The 16,118-nt window shown below is 41.5% G+C and overlaps 1 protein-coding gene across 8 annotated transcripts in view; it reads left to right on the forward strand.

Annotated features, from left to right (window-relative positions):
* The first annotated feature begins 478 nt into the window (after positions 1-478).
* kcnc2 (potassium voltage-gated channel, Shaw-related subfamily, member 2) overlaps positions 479-16,118 on the forward strand; it is a 78,706-nt gene continuing 63,066 nt past the window's right edge. For all 8 annotated transcript variants that reach the window (XR_006842239.1, XR_006842240.1, XR_006842241.1 and 5 more), the window contains exon 1: positions 479-1,957. Coding sequence is in view for 4 of the 8 variants with exons in the window: in XM_046379373.1 (XP_046235329.1) it covers positions 1,403-1,957 (555 nt within the window). In the remaining 4 variants the exon portion in view is untranslated. The remainder of the gene's footprint in view (positions 1,958-16,118) is intronic.

Below are 16,118 nucleotides of genomic sequence, written 5' to 3' on the forward strand. Positions count from 1 at the left end.
CCTCTTGCACAACTTGTATGCATTGCAAATAATGATTATTATCATTCTCATTTTATCTATCAGTTATTTTCACACATTTATGTCATGTTATTAAAATTACAAGAAAATACAATACAATTCCTATTGCATCATATTGTTTTGTCCTCATCGACACCAAAGACATTTAATATGAGGTACTCTGCAAATATTCACCTCTGAGAAGCTAGAAACGGTCAGTTTTGCTTGAAAAATGTCCAAAAAAATGAACTGATTCTCAAAATTATTGCCAGTTAACTAGAAAGACTGATGGATGAATTGACTTGTTTCAGCTCTGCTCAGGAGGTGATAGGTACCTGTTAGGGATTTTTTTTAAAAAAAGGGGACTAGTTCATGGCCATTTCAGCAGTTACACGTTGCAACAAGTGGGATTAAACCACAGTCTTGTGTGCACATTATTTAAACACACATGTGGAAAGAAGATGTTTAACTTCAAAACACGAGGCACTGCTGTTGCCTCATTTAGTGATGTGCAGAGGAAAAAAAACTCCTTTTAAGCACTCAAATATGTGAAAACACACAGGCCGAAATGAGAATACTTCAAACAAAATTAAATCAAATTAAACCTGAAATGTCAGGTATCCCAACCCACTGGAACAATACAGACAACGTGGTACCTGGTAGACATGGTATCCCTGCTTTTAAAGTCAGTTTCTTAGACATGATTAAATGATCTGTTCGGATTAAAACTAACAGTTCTCAGTACTAACATTTCTCAGATTTCTTCACCGATTTTTTTGCAGACAACTAAAAATTGTAGTTTGTCTAAAATCGTGACAACACCTCGGGATCTGAGCGCTCATGCATTTTCCTTATCTTCTCCTAAATTAAAGGAGGGGGGGCTAAGAAACAACAGCTTTAGAGTGTAACTAAATGGACGTGCAATGTGTGACCTTTCCCGTGGAGCGATGAGTAAACAGCCGACATTACTTTGTTGAGGGGGACGTTACATATAGTGGAGTAACGAGCCAGACGCTGACGAGCGGTTGTGCGTCTTGGAGAAGGCAGGGACGCAGCAGACGCGCAACGGCGGCAGCAGCAGCAACAGCAGCAGCATCAGTCTGTTTGGAACCACCGGTTGAGATCATTCAACACTCCCAGCACTGACTGTCTGAACGGATTGTGGGATACAAATCGACGACCTCCGCCTCCCCGAAATCTTTCTGAACAAACGATGGACGTCCTCCTCGCTCCCTTAAATAGCCACGAAAGCGTCGGATGAGTGAAATCGGAGATGCTGCGCACCAAAATCCTGGAGCTTTTTTGAACAGGACTGTGGGTGTGTGCGCGTCGGGCTCGCCGTTACCTCCGGACTGCACTCGCCAACTTCCCCCGCTTTCCATCAAGTCATGTCTGATACAGAGCGATGGGCAAGTTTGACGACAACGAGAGGATAATCCTCAACGTCGGGGGCACCAGGCACGAAACCTACAAAACCACCCTGAAGACCCTGCCGGGGACGCGACTGGCCCTGCTCGCCTCCGACTCGGACATCGACTCCGTGCTGGATCAGCTGCAACAAGTCCCCGGCTTCATCGAGTACAACGCGCGGACCAACGAGTACTTCTTCGACCGCCACCCGGGCGTCTTCGCCTACGTGCTCAACTATTACCGCACCGGGAAACTCCACTGCCCGGCGGATGTGTGCGGACCGCTGTTCGAGGAGGAGCTCTCCTTCTGGGGCATCGATGAGACGGACGTGGAGCCCTGCTGCTGGATGACATACCGGCAGCACCGGGACGCGGAGGAGGCTCTGGACGTGTTCGAGCTCAACGTGGACAACGGGGATGAGGACGAAGAGATAGGGAAGAGGCTCGGTATTGAGGACGTGGCTGCCGACGGTAATGTCAGCCTGTGGAGGAAGTGGCAGCCGGTGATCTGGAATCTATTCGAGGATCCCTACTCCTCCAGGGCGGCGAGGGTAAGGGCGCACCACTGCGTCTGGGGCTCTCCAAACATACACAGTAAAACCCACTCCCCACCTCACTACCCACCGACTTCTCATTCACAGAACCACATCTCCCTGAAAGAATAAAGAAAGTCATTTAGAAGTTGGCTAAAAAAAAAGTCTCAAAAATATTCCTGTCCAACCTTGAAGTGCTGTTAGATCATTTCCTCCCAACCTTTCATTTTGTTTCAATTCCACTGATACATTTTCATTCTCTACAGACTGTAATCTGTCTTATTTTGACTCATTTCAAAATTACTTTCCAGGATGATTTGGGAACAGGTTCAATTATCACTTCAAAGAGCAGATTTTTCCACTTGCCAGAAGCAAACGAGGTGTTAACACTGTCAGGATGGATATTCTCAGCAGCAGTGTATTTTAGGTGTGTAGGCCTGTGCCAAACAGAGGCTATAGCCTACATTTGTTGCACTCTGATGCTGCTTATTTTAGCCATGCATCCTATATCTGTTACTCTGTTGTTCCTGTAACAAGGGTTTTGTTTATCAGTTCCAGAAATGTCATTTCAGCTCACACAGTGTGTTAGTTACCCCGTTTAGATCTCACTCAGTCATTTCTGCTTCAAACTGCTTCCCAGAAATGCTCAGCTTCTCAACACAAAAGAAATGTGTGGGACTTTTATCGTTTCCAAAATTAGTGCAGTGCCTCACGCTGGGAATAGGAGAGATGTAAACTTACACGCCACATGTGGAATCTTTGCCATTCCCTTTCATCATCGTTAGATTTTTTTTGTTATTATTTTTACACTCACGCACAATGATAAAGTGTGTGACAGAAGTCTGAGTGTTGAAGTTGGATGGAGGGCATACATGCTGAGATCAGACAGTCTGATCTGTCTTTTTGAATCGTTGACACTTGGATGTTAGTTGGCTGTTGATCAGAAGATTCGGAGTAGTTAAGATTCAGTGTGTTGAATGGACTTCATATCAGCCTATCAAAGGATGCAGCGTCTGAAAGGCGAATCAGCTTTCATCTAAAACACCCTCAGTTAACGACAAGAGTTCTGCTAAGCTGGTCATAGGCTGCGGGTGAATTCTGGGTAACGGACAGCAAATCGATATCTCATTGGCAGGCTGACGTGCCACAGGAGCGAATGACTGCCGATACTGAGGTTGTGTTGTGTTAATGGAAATTAAGTCAAAATAGCCACACGTACGCCTTCGTGATGTCACGGGCAGTGTGTCACTGCAGCTGGTGATGCAAGCGCACGGCTGCTGAAGCTAAAACGTTGAATTCAGGTTTGACTGATGGTTTTATTTTAATACTCAAACATTAAGTCACGAAAGGAAGTTCTTTTCTGTCTGCCTTCGAAGTACCTGCTGTGACATCACTGGTTTTGGGTGTGGCCGAAGGTGACGCTGCCTGAAAGACAGCAGTGCTGCAGCAGCTTTCTGCTCTATATGCTCATGTGATTAAATGTAGTCCTAACATTTAATACAACAAAAGCAGGTTTTTTTTGTGATGCTTCACTACAACGTCTAGTAGCTTATATTTTGCTTTGATATTCTTGTATTTACATTTGACAACTTCATATAAAACAAAAGTATTTCGTGTTTGCTCAGTCATATTCTTGTTATTTGCAGCCTCCTTATTTACTTTCTGGTGGAGAGTTAGATGACATGTGAAATACCACGCTCATGTCTGCTAAATATGAAGGTACGGAGGTTGAGTGAGTATTCGGCTGAAATGAGTTTGTACTCTTTATGAGTACAAGTATCATCCAAGTAAAATGTGCCAATATCTGTGCTCATGCTGAAGGGAAATCCTCATTCGGCTTACCTGGCTGAAGTTTATTCCTTCAAGTTTATGGAACGGCTTTTTCTCTAAATAGCTTTCTAATAACCCATGTCATCCCAGATCAATCTCAGGCTTAAATGAACAAAGTTCCGGCAATTTTTTTTTTCCACTGCTCACTTCCGGGTTAAGCATCGCCCATTCCAGTAAATCCAGATAATTAAGTTGGTTGAACAGATACACATACAGATAATGAAGTGCTTGCTCATTCCTATTAGCTTAGCTTAGCTGCCACTAGTTGCCTGGCAACAGCGAGTTTAAATTTTGTGAAAGCACCAATATTCACCTCTGAAATACTGTGGCAATAGTGATATCCAGGTACTTGGTGAAATGTAATTGTGATATTTGACTTTGTTCACATGGCCCAGTCCTTAAGTGTGTCCTTTGCATTATGCTAATATGCTGTTTTGGAGAAAATGATTGGTGCTTTTCTGAAACTGTACAGCCCCGTGGGTAGTTTTGCCATATGTTTATGACAGTCTGAAAAGCACCCTAAATCACACACAAGTCTGGGAAGGTTTTCAATGCAGGCTTTGCAGTAAAGTTATTCTTCCTCAAAGCTAATATTTGTCCATTTTGCTAGTCTAACTCGTATTTCACGGCAGGCTTTTGTAAGGATCTAGCCTCAAACTACTTTGTGAAACAGGTCATTGAACATAGCGTGATTTAACATTTAATGTGAACATGCCACACATTGTCACCACGGTATAAATGCTAGTTCAGACACTATTGATCTCTTTTTTATGTTTCACAATCACAGAATAGAATAAGTAGAAATTTTTAGGTATTTTAAATTCTTTATCTCCCCATTAGCTGCTACCATATTTGGTGCATTTGTTCTGCATGTGTTCTACTAAAGCTAGTTAAGTCCAGTTAGTCTAAATTGTCCCCCATTAGACCCAGTGTTACAGTCAGATAATCAAAGCAAACCCTGTTTCTCAAACGTAGATCTTATTCGACACCAGCTAAAAGGAGAGCATAATGCCATTTAGCAACAGAAAGTGTGTTGGTTTCATTTCTGCTGTGGTTACATCATTCCTGCTCTTCGTTGTCTGCAGGTAGCTCTTTGAACAGGGAATGGACTTTTATGTGAGATTTGGATGTGTGAGGAAGGGAAGCAGAGTTATAGAGATGATGACTGTCCATCATACAGCTGGCCTGGATTTTTTATGTTGATGGTGAGAATTAAGACAAATGGATATCGTTGATAAATTATATATAATTTGAGATACGAAGCCGATACATGCTGAATGTATGTTTATCCTGCAGTATTCCCAGAATTCTTGTGATGAGTCGGCGACTGGCATCAATGATCAGTTTGGCCTGTTGATTCAATCAATAGTTAATTGTTTCCTCCGTCTCATAATTCCAAGTCTGTGTCCCACCTAGATTCTAAGAAAAGAGGAGGGGTTGGGCCTCAGGTGTGTGTGTGTGTGTGTGTGTGTGTGTGTGTCTGTGTGTGTGTCTGGCACTGACCTTGCCACGTATCGCTTGTCCTCCTCTGACAATCCATCAGCAAACTTTCACCAAGGGTTAGGGCAGGGATTTTTGTTTATGTGCGAAATAAATGTGTACTTCATAAAAAGGAAACACTTGGAGCATGTAACACTTTAACTTACACCAAAGAAGGGCTGTGTATTGGCATGAATGTGGTGATACAAAATATCACAATACCCAGAGGTACACAGACACACACCTAAATGTGAGGTTACATTAACATGGCATCACAGTTAGTTTACAGCCGCAGTTTAAAATCTTTCATTTTTAAAGGGAAACCAATTTGCTGTTCTTTGTTCTCCTCCACCAAATTTCATTGGTGATTCTTGGAAATGTTTTTTGCCGATTACCCTGCTGACAGAGGAATTAGCAGGGATGTATCAGAGGTAAATATTGAGTTAGTTTCAGCGATGCTTCACTGGCAGAAGGGAGTTGATGGAGCTGAATGGGTGTTTACAACACACATACATCTGTCTCCCTGCACCAACACTCAGCCAGTATGCATACACAGAAATGAAGTCACGGCACATTTCCCTGCCACCAATACAACACAGAAACATCTGCCTCTATAAGTGCCTTCAGACCTCTGTTGCCTGCATATGAACCACGTTCCTTGCAGCCATGTTAGACCTCATTTTGGTGCCATGGTGGCAGCATGCAGAGAGACGCTGCTCCTCTGTGATGGCTAAACATTTCCTCTAACACCAGGCCTTTATATACCCATACACAGCGAAAGGCTCTGTGTGTATGTGTGAGAAGAGAGGTGATGTGCAGTGTGAAAGCGAGTGTATGTATGCGTGTCTAAAAGAAGGCCCTTGGGGGCACTAATCCGCCCCCTGACAAGGCGTTAGAAGAGAGCAATGTGGAATTATCCTCCATGGAAATGAAAGGTGTGATTTCAGCCTGGTAAGCAGAGCCGGTGAAGTGTTCGCCTTTGACCCTAACACCAAAGAGGGGGACAGTATTAACTGTAAAGAGCTCTTTAACTGCAGAAATGACATTAATGTAGTGGTGACTGGGAAAAAAAGGATAAGTGGATGGATCATGTGCATCTGAACACGGATCATCATATAGCCAGTAAGCATCTGCAGAGACGCTCTCAGTCATTATGTGATAGTTACTATGGCGTGTTACTAAGGTCTGTGTTGTCTCTCTTTAGGCTGAAGAACAAGTTTCTTTGTTTTTTTTTCCTCCTATCGTAATACTATACTTACATGCCATATACATTGAAAGACTTACTTGACTTACTGGTTGACTTTCATGGCTCTTTTCCATAGTGACAGAAGAGAGAGAGATGCGACAAAGGTTCCCAGCTGGACTAAAACCAGTGACAGCAGCTTAACATCTCAGCCACAGGGATGTCCCATACTCACATGTGTTGAATGGAGCACATCAACCATCCAGTTTACACCAGGCTTTTATGTTCATCCTCATGAATCCAGAAGTGGTTCCAACTCCATGAAGTCACTGATCATGGTAGTTGTTTACAGTAAACCAGTATCTGCTTTTGATGAGGACAGAAACATAACAGGCGATTGTTATTTAAAGTGTGAATTCTGTATTGTTCACATCCTTGTTTACTAGCAAGCAGATTTTCTTCTTCTTCTACTTCTTTTTTGCCTTTGCTGAGGCATTGCTGTATGACCTGCGTATCACGTCACCTGTGCGCGGAGTCAGGGCAGGAAGCAAATCCCCTAAATGTGTGATTCATTAAAATCTTTATATTACTGAAAAAACAGCCTCACCATTGTCATTTAGTGTCTCTGCTGCTGACTAGTGACAGATTTAGTCAAACCATATTTTACAAGTTCCTAATCTGCTCTTCAAATAAACACAGACTGTGTGCTGTCAGGGAGGGAGAGAGGGGATGGAATGGGCAAGTGGCAGGGTTTATGGGAAATGTGGTTTTAATTTTGGGAGGCAGTCGCTCTAACAGCATGACAGAGAGAAAAAGGCAGTCCTTTTCATCATGCTCTCATTTGTTTCCAGTAATTACAGTGTAACCCAACTAATTTGACAATCCTCCATAAACATCTTCATTAACAGCATAATGACTGACGTGCTATCAGCTGTCTGTGCCTGTGCCTTTCATGAGTTTGTTTCTCCAGGTTTACTGAAAAAGTCTCGTCTGTCCCTTTAACCAACTCATCTGTGAGTGTTCATGTGCCAGCAGTCAGCGGTAGCAGGCGTGTTTCTCTGGGCCCCCCACGCTGTTTCTATTGTTGTAGCCATCCTGTTCTCTCTTCACTCTCAATGCGGCCTCTTTAATCTGCATGCAGTGTGTTTTAACTGTGGCCGAGTTCACTTGCTTTCGTGAGATAGAAAGAGTGAGAGTCTCTGGTTGATTTTCCAGTATGTTTATGTTGAGAATATATGGCTGTTTTCTGTGTATGTGTGTGTAGGTGTATGTGTTCTCCTATGTGTTAATCTGTTTGTTTGTCCCTCTCATGTCTCTGTAGTTGGCCATTACCGGATTGGGATGGTAACAAAAAAAAAAAGAAAAAAGAAATAACACCCACCACCTTTTTCATTTCCCATGTCTGCGCTCTGAGGCAGAGGTTCAGCTGATGCCTGACTTTGTATCCCCCCCCCCACACACACACACCTCACCCTCACCCACGCAACCCCCCCATCCTCCCATGATCCCATCTGAGACTGCAGCTTGCTTTCTTCCACTTAAGAGGTTAAAAACCCAAACCGTCTGGGTGCCGCCTGCCGCACGCCTGAAGATACCAAAGCCAGGCTGCACGCTCAGCCTGCCTGTTGTCATGGCAACATCATCACTCATCACCACGGCCTGTTTTCATTCAGATTCGTCCGGTCTGTGAAACTGATTGATTTCAGAAACTTGCTCGACCATGAACCCTTATTGCTCAGTAACCCTTTGCGTGCTAGCTTGTTAGTTTTAAGAAAGCGATGCAATAAAAAGGATGTTGGAGCATCACAGTCGGTCCATTGAGTGCATGTCTCTTTAACTTGTGCCGTCACAGGTGACACATTTACTTTTTGTTCCTGCCTAGCCAGGGCTACAGGTGTACAAGGACCTTCCCGCCTCATCCTAAAGCCCCGTTGAATCATACTGTATGGAGTCTGAGGTTGTAGGAGGCCAGGAAATGCTGCAAACAGACGGCAAGGCCACGCTGAGTAAATAAAGTCTGACGTGTAAACAGCAGCGGACCTGACGCTGGGTAGGAGAGCAGGGCAAATGGCTGCCCGAGCGTGGGCGGTGACGGCACACCGCTGGGCATGTTTGTAGTCGCTGCCAGTCACGTTAATCTGCCCCGCCAATCATCATCCTGTGCTGCTTTGGTTGACTTTAATAGCTCAGTGTAGAGGAGTAGTGTGGAGGACTGCAGCTATGGTAATTAGGAGAGAGGTTAGCATGAGGAGGACTCTCAACAGCTTTGGTTCTGTTAAAGGTGTGAGATTATGAGATGTTTCTTTTTTCAACATTTGGTGGCGTGTTTGTTGCTAAAAGCCCGTCACTGTGGCGTTCTTGCACTGCAGTTTATCACCTGTCAGCTGTGCAGTGTGGTGTCTGTGACGTCTTCTTCGCTGGTAGCACGCTTGGCTCTCTTTGGTGAGTTTCTTAAGCATACAGACTGGAGAAAAATAACCATGTTACATCATCAGCACGTGTTTGAGGGGAAGTTTTTCAATTTCCCTTGAAATCCTGTGAGGATCTAAAGTGGTACGTGCAAGTGGCAACCACCATGGCTGACAGTAAGAGACTGATGCACCTGTCAATTACAAAAATATCCTCCAAAAAAACAAACTTATTATACTGTCTGTGGTTTTACCTGTAAAGAAAGGTAGCTGCTAGATTTTTTACAACCTGTCTGATTGTCTTTCCACATCAGACTTTGATGTCTCAATGGTCTGGGATCAGCAAATGACAAAAATGTGACTCAACACACACATTGTGTCAGCTGTATTGGCTGCTGCTTGGTTTAGCCATCGCAGAAGTTGCTGTTCATGCTAACGTCTAGTAGTTATTGTACTTTCTCTATTTATGAAAATAGACTACAGTGCGTATTAGTTCATATGATGATATGGGGAGCATCCACCAGCAACAGAAACAATAAAGTTGAAGAATGTGTCTTTGTGTGAGAAAAGAGAGAGGCGTGTTGGATAGTTAATGAAGGAGACTTGTTCAGTATGCATGATTGGACCCCTCGCTTGACAGTTTGCTATATACGGCATCCCATCAGGCCTTGCTCTGTCTGTCTGTCGGTCTCACCCTTTCTCTCTCCCACACGTATTCAGAAGAACATACTCACTCTCTCTCTCTCCTGCAGAGGGACTTTTAAATTATTACGCAGTAGATTAAAGTGCCAGATTTGGCATACATGATGACGGTGAGACCTTAAACTGTGTCTCTATGGCTGATTCCTTCCCTTTGTGTGGTCTTTTTGAATCTTTATAAAAGTTGTAAATTAAAAATATTCATAGGGCAATTAGAAATCTGTTTTAAGAAAGAATAATGTTCTTTCATGGTGCTTTATCACTATTCCTTGCAAGTGCTTATTTTTTTTCAGTTTAACTCTTAAAAACGGAGAGAGGCAGGAGGCATGATGTACTGACACCTCAGAGGATAAAAGAGTAATGGATTGTGGGTAATCATTGCTATGGAGATCTTTGTCCTTGATGGAACAGACCCCAAAAAAAGCCGGGCTCTGCTTTCAGAAAGCACAGTTTTGCAAATTTCTGACGATTTTGGACATCAGTCAGCATGACATGCATTTGACTATGAATGATGCATTTTGAAGCATGAGTGCATGTATGACTTTCCATGATGGCAGTACTCGTATTTGTCTCGTTTTTACAGGTTTCCACAGGTGTTAATTCAACAGAGCCTCCGACTTGAGCGTACACACGTGCATTTATTAACTTGCTCCCGCTCACCTTTTCCTGGTTTTCTGCAGGTGCACAGCTGGAAAAAAAACAGCACCTGGATTAGATGTCGGATTGTGTTAAATGTGAAAATGTGGTGTGTATGTAGTGGTAATGCGAGACACATGACAGCGTGACAACCACCTGAATATTGAAGATATGGTGGTGGCTTTCCCCAAATGCATAGAACTCAATGTTAGCCAAACTGGGCATGCTTTATTGCTCAATTTGCAAATAGAAATTGATGTCATTGTGACAGAAAACTGCAAGAAGTGCTGCCAAAACCAGTACGGGTGAAAAAGAAGGTGACAGGTCTTGCTCTTTGATGTCCATCTCAGCAGGTGAACACCCTGCCTGATACTGTATTATACAGCAGATAGATACGCTTCAGAGTCAAAAGTGCACTCAGGATTGGGTGAGATAAGAGTTATGTATCATGCATTTATGGATGTGATGGCACGCATGCTCAAAGTGTGTCCCATCTGTCTTCCGTGCACTGACTGTTGACCTCCAGGAGGGGCTCTGATGTGGGCCCCTGAGCTACATCAGCTATAACAGTTAGTTTGGGCTTAATCCTGAATAATTAATGCTCATCCAATCACTCTCAAAGATTGAGCGCTTCCCAAGGACAATGGATTTGCTGAGAGTTCTTCTGTCTGGCACCATTTGCACAACCCTCAAGCTCATGCATTAAAAGGTAATTAATAAATCAGACTTTCAGGCTGATTTGTGTTTCTTGACTCTGTGCCCCCATTGGCTGACTGACACTGAGTCTCTGTCTTACAGAGTACAGCATGAATTCGATCAGAATGGATTACATTTTTTTTCCACATTGTTTAATGTGTTTCAGAATTCAATTTGTAGCTGTTTGCAATAACAAAATTAAATACTAATATTTTTATTAACTGATTTAGACACTGATTTGTGTGTTTGCTTTGCCGATTGACATCTAAGTAACACAAACTAGTTTTAAACCAAGGTCCACTTATTTGTTAGTTGTTGAGCTGTTGACCATAATAACACTTTCTTGAGCAGAGTGAGTTCACACAAAAGTTACTTCTATAGAACTGTAGATGCAAGTGTTCAAACTTTGATTTTTGATATTGTTTTGTCAACTGCTGCCAAGAATGAATTGTTAAATATCTACGCAGGGTCAAAACTTTACAGTTTTTTTTTTACATCAAAAAATTCCAACAGAAGAGTGTACAAAGCCCTGAGTGTGGTTAACTGTCAAGCAGCAAAAATGGTACTAAATGTCTGCTTAAATCACATAGTTTCTGATTTAAGTAACTGATCTGCCATACGACTTTGTCTGGACAAAGTTCTTGTGTGCATGCTCAAGTGTTTAGTTAACTTACCATTTGAGAACTTATTGACCTCTTTTGTTGAGTTGTCCACTTGGGGATAATGCAACAAGTAAACACAACACTGATGTATTATCACCTTTTAAAGATGACATAGCTAATCTGTTAGCAAAGAGTTGCCTGTTGGCGCATCCATTAAACGCCTAACAACTTAAGCATTCATTTGGAGTTGTGTTTATGACCACATGATGTAAGCCCAGTATTTGCTTTCCACTTTTGCTTTAGCATTACTGACCCCTGAGAAAAAATATCTTGCTCTCCACTGCCAAATGTTCCACTGGAATTAGCCAGCTAGCTGTTAAGGTTTTCTGTCTGCCGCTTGGTGGTGTACAGGGAGGGTACATTGCATTTAACGGAGCCATTTTGCTGGAAAAAGTTGCCTGTTCATGACTGAAAACGTGGTTGGTTAAGACTCTTCCAAAACACTTATGGCTCATGAAAAAAACTGAAGCAATAAGTGGTAAAATGCTAACAGAACTGCATAGTCATGTCATAGGTCTGTTTTATCCCCACAAGCAACATCTTTAACGATGTTAAATGTTGTTGTTTTTTTTCTCTATTGTTAATGTAAAAAAATTAATTTGTTTGAAAAAAGGGCTTGTAGAAAAACATGTTAATATTTCTCAGAGTAAAGGATTGAAAAAACATCTTTTTTTAAACCTGCTGTGATGCTTACTCTAGCATAAAAAGCTGACAATATTTCAACATATGTTTTAAATCCATTTCACATGAAATATAGTCATTAAAACTGAAAATATGATTGTATGTGGCCTTTGTGTCACTTTAAACCAAATTCAACCTGGTTTTGACTGTGTTCTTTTGACCTGCAAATCACCAGATCAGTGCTTAATGGATTGAATTAAGGCTGTAGAAAGAGTTTGAATGCAACAAAGGAACATGCGGTTATAATGATCAAGGATTAACTGACATTAACATATATAAGTGTTAGGTGATCATCAGTGTGTCATGATGTATAAAAATTAAGATGATTTAAAAATAAGAATAAATAGATAAATGTTTTTATCATCAAAACCAAAAGTTTTTCTTTGTGAGGTGAAGTGATTAAAAATATTAACGTCTGCCTCTACTGTCTATGGTTAGATATCCTGTCACTTAGCAACTGAAGGCTGATGTAACCTAATAGGCTGCACAGCCTTTAAACCTTTTTTCCCCCCTTTAAGTCAGAGAGTGAGCACTGAAGAAAATCTTTCCCACTGCTAACTAACATTTGTTTGGAATGCACCCACAGAGTGTTCCAGACTTCACAGTCAAAGGTCAGACCACATTTTCAGTGAGGTGTTTACTGTATCCTTAACGCCATCTTATTTAGCTGCCAACTGTCACATTTATAGTACTCCTAGACACAGATGAGGGTGAGGCTGAAAATGTCACACCAGCTAGGAGATGACAGGAGTGTGATAAGCACAGAAAGAGTTGTCATCTCGTAATAATGGTGACTAGTTGTGGGCTGACCCTGTTTGACAGCTTTGGTTGTGATTGAAGCTGTAAAATGTGCCGATGTCTCTGTCCCTACAATGCGAGGCATAGTAATGAACTGGATCTCGCTGTTTTCTTGGGAACTTTGTCCGATGCTAATTGTGTGCCTGGGTACCCTGCCGGATCAACCCCTGGCTTACAGCTCTGTCCACTGATCATTTGCGCTGGTTCAAAGATCGAGGCTTTAAAGAGGATCCACTGTTTAATGCAGCCATATCTGAGCGAGCAGGGCTCAATTAGAGGACATGTGTTGCCAAACCAACGAAGCGAGAGGCAGGCCGACCGAGGGACTGTACGTGAAAAGTAGGGTAGATGCGTTTCACGTCAAATACTAACTAAGCAATGTGGAGTCTCATGGTGCCACTGGGAGAGTTCAAGCAGTGCATCACACAGGAGTGTCAGGCTTCGATTGCATTTAGCAACGCTTACAACTTTTAAAGATCAATTAAAAGTTTTATTAAGGAACACCTTAAAATGGCAAGTATTTCTTCTCCTTCATTAAAAATTCCATGATATATAAATGATTATGGAAAAAAAAAATTTGACTGCTGGAGACAAGATGTCTCCTACTTGACTGTAAAGTACGTCCTTGGTGCATGTGCACTGGAGGCATCAAGTTTCCACATCACATTTGTGTATGTTGAATATTGGATCAGGACTAGCTGCCGAACTATTTGTGATTGTAGGTTTTGCCTCTTTAAATCAGATTTTCGAGGAGAGAATTGACACTCTCAGCAATGAATGTGAAAACAGCCTTATAGTGACAGAGTCAGCACAGATATCATTCTACACAGTGAAATATTCAATTTATATTTGGAAATATTCAACTGGAGGAACGAGAAGGAAAGACACATTCTTCTCTGGAGGGGAACTTTAAAAGCGCTTTACAATCTAGAAAACACAACAGAACCTAGTTTAGTTTTTTTAAAGCATTAACAAATTTGGACATTAACATAAAAGTGTGAACCATAATGTGTAAGAGAGACAAATTAAAATATGTATAATACTAATATGAGCCTAACGGCTCATTGTGTTTATTGATGATGTTTATTGATGTACTACTTGGATTTGGAATTTCACATGTGGTAGATGAACTTCAGTTAATCACATTTTGGTGCTAATGGATTGCTCTGTCTGTCTGTCTGTCTGTCTCTCAGTCTGGTGATGGTTTATGTTTTGGTTATTGCCAGCATATCCCATTAAATCCAACCTTGAATGTATCCTACTAGCAAGTATTGTGTGTATATGCAAAAGCCTGGTATATCTTATTCCTCACAGCCGCAGAGCTCTACTGTTGTCCAGGAAATTATTTTGAGTCAATCCCACATACACTGTCCTGCTTCCATAAATACAAACTCTAGTACCAAATGTGGACTAATCCGCTGCTGAAAATAGACCTCAACAATTGCGCTATTTCCTCTTATTTAAATAAGATTTTCTATAAATTACAGAGCCCTGCTGTTTTTGGAAAAAACTGAGACTTTTTTTAAGCATGAGTGTGTATTTTGTGAGTTGTTTTTAAAGAAGCCTTATCCTTTTACATACAACCGGCTTTTTAATGCTAGGTCTGAGTAGAGAGACAGCAGCAGCTCATAGGCTGTGTTACTGGTCATGGGAAGACCGTGTCACATCACTGGATTCAGACATTGGCAAATATTATTTCTTTTTGTGTGATTTAAAATTAAAAGTTAGGAACAGTTAGCGTTAACAGTAAGAAACTCCACAACAAAACAACTCTGCACCATCTGTCTTTTGACATAGCTTGACAGTGGTGCTGTGTAATGTCGCTCCAATTAAATGAATCTGCTTTGGAGCGTTGAATTTGTAGGACTAACGCCTTTAGGTGTTGTAGTATTATCGGCAAAAGCATCTCTAAAATAACGTGGTATCTCTCACATCCTCCAGTAAGAAGTTATATCTTCTTTGTATTTATTTGTTCTTACTCAAATGTGTTTTCATAATTGACAAGTGCTGTGTTCTTTAAGTCACGGCGTGGCGAGAGAAACAACATAAAAAATTCAAAGCTCTCCAAGGTACCTCGGAGACCCAACTCAAGTACCACAGCCTCTTTCCTATGGCACTGTAATTGTAAATCCTGTTAATGTAACTTCTTTTGGAACTGTCAGGGGTCTGTCTGGCTGATGATGAAGGCATATGGTAATGCAGGCGCTTCTAGCCCGATATTGACTGCAGTCAGTAAGGGAAACCTCCCAGGAGGATGTATCTCGGAAAGAAAAATTAACTGTACAAAGGGTCGTTGCATTGTCTCTGCCCTCTGGCAAAAAAAAAACAAACAAAAAAACAAAACAAAACAAAACACAGTCTAGCGTGAACTGGAACTCTGAAAAATGTTTATTTTTGTACTTTTGCAAATTTCTTCAAGGTGGAATTTTACATTAGATGTAGACCCAATTTTACAAAGTTAATAGTATTTAATATAAAAGGGGAATTCAAATGCACCTCACTGCAAAAATGTAAATCATGACTGTGATGTAGAGCCAAGACATAAATCATAAACATCAGTTGCCTTTGCTGAAGAACCTTTAACAACCTGTGAACTTCTTCCAGTCAAGCCTGCTTCACAGTTTGCCTCGTGGGACTTGCAGCTTGTTTGATTTGAATGGGAGAATATTGTTGGGTACACATTATGCTCTGATGAACGATTTTCCACTCCCTTCACACAGCGACGTGCAGTCAGTTATAGTCGACAGCATGCTGTAAGAGTTTATGTACAACATGTAGTCTTGCACAGAATAGTTCATTTTCAGATTGTGCAAATGATTCCTTTTGCTATCACCTTCTGAAGAAACACAACACGTTTCACTTTGTGCTATTGGTTGTTACTGTGGTAATACTGTACCGCTATTAAAAACTAAACTAAACTAAAAAATCCTAAGAGCTTTTCCATATAAATAGATTTAAATGTAGGACAGTAGTTAATATGCACTTTTTTTTAAACAAATCTATCTTCAAACATAACTTATTCATGAGAATGACAACTGCTTAGGCTCCAGAAATACGCCATCAGTTGATCAATCATTCTGTCAACGAACAACATTAACATGTCTCAA

Source organism: Scatophagus argus, chromosome 22 (assembly GCF_020382885.2).
Source record: "Scatophagus argus isolate fScaArg1 chromosome 22, fScaArg1.pri, whole genome shotgun sequence".
NCBI lineage: Eukaryota > Metazoa > Chordata > Actinopteri > Scatophagidae > Scatophagus > Scatophagus argus.